At 32.5% G+C, this 7,143-nt stretch overlaps 1 protein-coding gene across 1 annotated transcript; it reads right to left on the bottom strand.

Annotated features, from left to right (window-relative positions):
• Positions 1-3,525: 3,525 nt before the first annotated feature.
• Positions 3,526-5,111, bottom strand: LOC106421236 (auxin-binding protein 1). Its single transcript, XM_013862084.3, has 5 exons — positions 4,882-5,111; positions 4,636-4,742; positions 4,283-4,483; positions 3,990-4,054; positions 3,526-3,893 (listed from the first exon to the last, which is right to left on the bottom strand). The coding sequence occupies exons 1-5, from the start codon at positions 4,997-4,999 to the stop codon at positions 3,788-3,790; spliced, it is 597 nt and encodes a 198-aa protein (XP_013717538.1). The 5' UTR covers positions 5,000-5,111; the 3' UTR covers positions 3,526-3,787.
• Positions 5,112-7,143: the final 2,032 nt, after the last annotated feature.

Raw genomic sequence — 7,143 nt, 5'->3', positions numbered from 1 at the left:
CTAAAAAATGATTACAAAATATATATTGAAACGTGCACAGTTTTTTTTTTGGTTAAAAATGTAAAGATATTATTACTAGGCTTTTAGGATTTTGACAAAATTACAGAGATCCCTTAGACTATATTTGCGAAGTGATTTTGCCACATGTCCTCTCTATAATTAATTTAACAAAATAAATATGACAAGACTACTAAAATTGATGACATAACTTTTAGAAAAATATGACATGAATAATTTCATTTAATGTTGATTTATATTTTTGGTAAACTTATTAGAATATGGTAATAATTCATATATTACATTCAATATTGATATTTCTTTTTGGTAATTTTTTTTAAATATGGTAATAGTTCATACATCATCTATAAAATAAATATATTCATATATAACAATTCAAATTTCGAAATATTATTATTTTGTTTAATTATACAATTTGTATTACTAAAGCTTTCAAAAATTTCTACAATTTTTTTAAAAATTTAAATATCTAATCGTAAGATCATTAGTTTCTTATATATCTACAAATTTTATAAATATTGTTTAGGCTAAATTTTTGATAATTATACAATTTTATATCATTTTTATTAGTTTTATACAAATTGATTTAATATATATCAAATCTATATTAAATATTAGTAAGAAAATAGTAAAATCTTTAATATTTAATAAAATTTATTTTTAAATATAAGTTAGATTTAAAAAATTCCTTACTGCACATGGTGCAGGAAAACACCTAGTTGACAAGAATCAGAGAACAAAAAATAAACTAAACACAAACTCAATTTAGTTAAGATATGGCATACACAACAACCAAAACCGCTTTCCCGAAGCTCGACCAAGTCCGCACCAACAACAACTTGACGCAAAAGAATGAGCCAAGTTTAACCAAGAGTCAGAACCCGGTAATTTTAGTCTCCTCGGTGATCCGCTCTTAAAGATAATGACCCATCCGAAAACAGCTCGCCGAGGCTTCATAGCACCCGCCTACATGAACAAACAGCAACATAAAAGGCCTAGCAAACCCGCAACAACCAAAACTGAGCATTTATTAGCCCGAAGACGACCTGCACACGATGTCGCAACGAGTAAAAAGGGTTGAATTCTCCGTACTCCCTGCCCCGAGCCCAACCTGCACACAATTGTCACACACCACCACAAGAAGCTCAAGCAAACCTAAGTGATGCTGGGATGTGAGCGAAGACCGAAAGTTTCAAAGTGGCGGTCAAGACTCGAACCACCACACGCCCGTAATCGCCGAGAACCGACTAACTGAAACTGGAGCTGCTAGAGCCGTCACTTGCCTCAGCAAAGACGAGAAAACAACCATGGCATACTAATCATAGTAGGAACCACGAAGAAGAGGACCGAAGATGGGGAGCCAAGAAGAAGGCCACTTAAGCGGAATAGACGACCGCTCTTTAAACCACTGACGAGACCTATGCGAGCCGGCCACTGAATTCAAGCACCAACCCGCCTGTGTGCTCAAGCCCACAGCTCGCCGCCGTGGAAGAGAGACCCACCAGCACTCACTGCGCTAAGGAGAAGAAACCCATGCTCTATGAACCGACGAGATACATCCTCCCAAGCCGAATGGCGCCCTGAAACCGAAGCAGCGAACCGCCGAAGATCCAGATTTAACACAGCGCTCCTCCTCCTCTCAAACAAAGAAAACATAGATGTGATCTAAGAGAGAATAATCGACCACCATCGAACCCCAAAAAGCCAACTGCCGCGACCACCGACCTCTCGACCTCCTCGCCATAATCCTAGAGAGAGCTGAGAGACCACCGGAGAAGAAAACCCCTCTACAGCGGAGTACTCCCCGGCGTCATGAAACCCTAACACGTGACAACACGCATATTGGAGGAGAGCGGATAGGAGGAGCGGCAGCAAAACGAGAGAGAGAAATCTAAACGGATCAGAGACCTTCGGTCGTCGGTATGCGCCGCCACGCGCCGTCCGGCCGGAGGAAGGAGAGCTCACTTTTTATCGACCGAAGGGATAAGGTAGAGAGAGAAACTTAAAAAAAAAACAAAGGTTCGTAACATGCATAGTTAGTTAGTTTTTTAAGTAGTTCACGTGCATATTTTGGTGTTGGACTAATAATTTATCAATTGGTCATGCTCCTCCTTTAATAGAATTGATATAATTTGGCAAATTCGTACTATTTTGTTTTTTTTTTCTTTTCAAAAACTGAATATGAAGTGACAAACTATTATTGGTTTGTGAACCGAAAAAAATACTCTTTATAAAAAGTGTAATTTTGACCAACTTTGTTGCATAAAAATGTTATTTTAAAATATCAATACTATAATTTATATCTATTTTGAGCTCAATATTAATTACAAAATATTTTGATTTTATAATAGTTTTATTTATTTTAAAACTTATTGGTGAAATTGATGTATTTATTAAGAATATAAATGCATTTTAATTATTTTATTAATATGTGTGAAAAAAATGAAAATAATATTTTTGTAAAATGGAGTAAGTATAAGACATGTGACCAAAAATTAGTAAGAAAATACGTAGAAACCAAATATGTTAATGGAAAGTACACCAAAATAGTAGAAGAAGAAGTGAAGAACTCTCCCATTTCTCTAGTAGACACTACATGCACCATCAAACATTTCTTAAAATAAGGTCTTTAAAAGTAGAGTACTTTACAGATGGTGGCCTAACGCATATGGCCTTAGAGCATCAGCATCACAATTTTGTGTTATCAAGCTTATCCAACGTCTTTAAGTCTGCCTTGAGAAGGGTAGTTTACATATAAACAGAATGTAATGGAAGGATGATGACGGTTCATTCTAGTGGCACCATGTTGATCACTTCGATACAATTGAGAATCTTGAACGAAAATGTTTCTGGTGGCTCTAATTGCCACACAAAATTTTGGATGCAAGAAAAGATATGTATCTATACATAGAACAAAACCCATGAATCCATGATACATTGTTCAGACCTAATAAATGCACTTGTTCAGGACCAATCTTCAAGAAGCTAAACCCTCAATCAAAAGTTAAGTTTAACAATAGTCGAGGAGAATCGACAACGGTCAAGATTTACTTCAAAGGGATACCTTCTACGACAAACACATTTGGAGATTTCTCGTTTGGTGAGGATCTTCCATTGTCAACCGAGCATTTTTCACTAACGTTCAAAGTTACTAGCCAGCGAGTACAACCGAAGAGATCATCGACAAGAATCAAGTGTTTCAATAGGAGTAGTCTACAGTAACCTCAAACTGAACAGAACAGAGGATCAACACTAATTACCTTCGAGGGCTGGGAGTAGCAATAAAATGCTTCAAACCGAGAACTCTCCACCGATCAGAGAGGTCATTAACATTACAGATTCGCCTTAGAGGAGCAGAAAAAAACCGTTGAAGAATCTTAGAGTAATGGCATTGCCAGATTCCAGTGAGAGTCTCATCTTTCCCTTAATATATAGTTTTTTAGTCATTCTTCAAGTTTTCAAGCTTTGTTCAAAGTTTTTTTTTTTAATTTCACAGCTTTCTGCAAATATGCTAAGATATGTATACATATATTTAAACCACAATTCCAATCAAGATGTGTTCAATCATTGTTACATATTTTCAAAACCAAGACTCACTTGACTTAAGAGTTAAAAACACTCGTTAAACTTCACACCATTTATGTAACACTTACAAATTTACCAGCATCAACTGTCCCACCCACACACACACACAAAAAAAAAAAAAAAAAAACTTAAATATGGTTTTATTATTTAAAGATCGTTCTTGGTTTTGGCCTTGGACTTTTCTCTAGAGCTCGTCTTTTTGAGATTCTTGGAAGCATTGCTCATCCCAAAAGAAAGGAAACTTCAACTTTGCAGCAGTGTGTGGCATAAACCAGTCATCATAGGTGAAGCTGTTAGAAATTAAAGAAGAAGCAGTGATTAGTAAAAAAGAACACATGCACATATAATATCAATAAGCAAATTCTTGTGAACAGACGGTTACATACATTTTAATAGGCGGCCGAGATATAGTGACCAGCACCTGCAGGTCCTCATTACCGGTGTTCTTGACCTGTAAGAACAATAACAGATGAATTTAAATTAAACATATGAGAACTTTTTTCACTTAGACGTTACATTTATATACACATGGAAGAATATCCGTAGTAGGATTGTATTAGATATTAACTGATATATATATATACGAAACTCCCAATACATTTAATCAATATAACAATATATATAGTAACAAACTTAGGGTCCAAATCATCTGAAACTATTTGGGAAGTTAAAGACATACCTGATGAGCATCATTGATTGGAACATGAAGCGTACTGTTGGCAAATATTGGAAACTCAACTGGTTTGCCAGGGAAACTTCCATGCGTTTCAGCGAGATACAGAGTACCACTACCCTTTAGTACAACAAAAACCTCTTCACATGAGTGCCTGTGAATCGGTGTCGCTGCACCTGGAGCAAACGTTTGAAGCCATATTTCAACCTGAAAAACCAAACATATACCAATGTGGGTAACTTGCAGCAAAATCTCCATCAACACGATTTCCAATCATGACAGAACAACAAGAAAAGGAAACCTTAGTGTTTGGTAATAAGAAACATATAAACAGAGTTTGTAAACAGCTTATGCGTCACCTCTTTCATTCCGTGCAATACGGACCCCGCAACTGTCATGTGGGTAAGACCTGGTATTCCATAGCTATCCTGAGGAAGTTCACTAATGTTTCTCACGATTGGTAAGCCTGGATTCGCCATTCAATAGTTAAAAAAACAAGTATTAACATCAGAATTATATAAAGCTACATATCGATGAAGTTGCTAGAGATTGAGAGAAAACAATTTTATTATGGCGAGTAGAAGAAGGAAAAGCGGGAAACTCACCATCGATCGGACAAGGAGATCCTAGAGTAGCTTCAGAGAAGTAGAACAGAAGAAGCGTGACGGAGAAGATGGCGGCGATCTGAGATGAGGAAGAGGAACCAACCGAAAGGAGGATCATATCTAGATGCTTCTTGTAACCGTTTTTACTCTTTTACAGCTCTTCTTATATTAAACCAAAGTGGTTGGGACTGATTTGAGCTAAGCAATATATTGGTTGTATAATGAATTTAAAGTTGTTACTATATTAGGCCAAACGATATAAAACTATGATTTAGGTTTCATGTGAAAACTCGGGAGCGAATAGGAATTATTCGTCGGTACTATTCTTGCGAAGAATTAGTTAAAATCCAGTACATGTCAAGTGTCATTTTATCATTTTTATGTTTTCTAAAAAGTGTTATATTATCATTTTTTTTGTTATACAAACATGTCATTTTAGAATTCCAATACAATTTATTTTTATTTTTTACTTTAATATTAACTGCAAAATGTATTAATTTTAATAAATACAATTTTTTATATCAAATAGTATTGGTTAAACAGATGTAATTAATATAAATACAAATATATTTTAATTATTTTCTTATGTATGAAATGTGTTTAAATGACATTTCTTATAAGCAAAGGATTATTATTAAAGAAAAAAAATGCTAGTATGTCTGGTAAATAAAAGAAAACTCTATCAATACTATTAAAACATAAGATTTTTTTTTTGAGGTGCCCTTCTGTTTCACCAATATTTACAGATGTCTGTCATTGAAATATTAAAAACCTATTATTTTAATTAAATTCTGAATTTCCTTTTATTTATACAACAGAAAATCATATAATGAATCAACATGTTATTAAAGACGACCATAACTGGATAAATAAACCAACTTACCCAACGAACGTAAACCATCCAACATACTTAACAATATAATAAAATGGTGTGCTGGTTCAATCCATCGAAGTATAAATTATAAAGTACATGATTCTATATATTTAAATGCCGAAACCAACATAATAAATACACATCTTTAGCTTGATATCAAGTTTATAAACAAACAATTTACTTTTTTGAAAAAGTATTAACAAACAATTTACAGCATTTCAATTCCTATAGGATACCAATCCAAATGTTCTAAATGTTCTATAGAAAACTAAACCAACGTTGGTATGAATAACATCATCCGATATATCACACTTAAAGAAACGAATATATAAACAATAAATATGAAATATATGAGCGAAATAGGTGCGGGAATATTCATTAACAACAATTAATATTTTCCTAATTAAATGGTAGATAAGATATTTATAATAATCATATTTTTCATAGCATTCAATTGAATGCATCAGTTTCGGAATGCTAACTAACAATAACATAAAAAAAAATTAGAAAGATCTTCCTAACTAAATAATTAGGTCGTCAGCAAAAAAAATTATACATAAACTAAATGATTTAATCCTATTAGAAAGAATAAATGAAATTATGCGGGTTTGAGCTTTAAAAAAGGCCAGTTAAAAAAGAAACGGGTTTAAGTACATGACAGATTTATGTATTTTAAAATATTGTTTTTTTGAAATATTAATTATAAACGTTTGTATTTTTTAAAACAATTCATTTTCGTATTGAAACATAAATATTCTACAAAAAATGTTTTATCATGTAATCTAAGAAATATGTCATTACAAATATTTTTCTTAAGAATTTCATTTATGATATATTTTTCAATAATATATGTTTTCCTATTATAAAAATATTAAAAGATATATTTATTTTAATTCCATATTATTATTAACAATATTAAAATTATTGTTTCAATATACTTATTTTTATTTTATAATATTATGTTTCAAAAATAAACAAAAATGAATAATCGTTGTGTACTAACATTTTTCTATGTAAACATTCAGTAAAAAAATATTTTTTATATAGAATTAAATGATAATCCTATTAGGAAAAATGGATCAAAACGAGTTTGAAATTTAAAAGGTCAAAAAGAGACGGGTTTAATCATGATAGATTTATTTAAAATGTAGGAAAAAGTGATATATACATTTTTAGGGGTGGGAGTTCGGATGCCCATTCGGGTTCGGTTCGGGTCTATTTGAATTTCAGATTTTCGGGCAAGAGATTCTAGCCCCATTCAAATTTTTATAAATTTTGGTTCGGGTTCGGTCCGGATCTTTGCGATTTCGGATAACCGTTTAAATTATTTAAAAATTTTAAAATTATATACACTTTAAATTTCTTTAAATGTAAAAATTAAAATTATA

Source organism: Brassica napus, chromosome C3, assembly GCF_020379485.1.
Source record: "Brassica napus cultivar Da-Ae chromosome C3, Da-Ae, whole genome shotgun sequence".
Classification (NCBI taxonomy): Eukaryota; Viridiplantae; Streptophyta; class Magnoliopsida; order Brassicales; family Brassicaceae; genus Brassica; species Brassica napus.
This window is presented reverse-complemented; position numbering and strand designations above follow the sequence as displayed.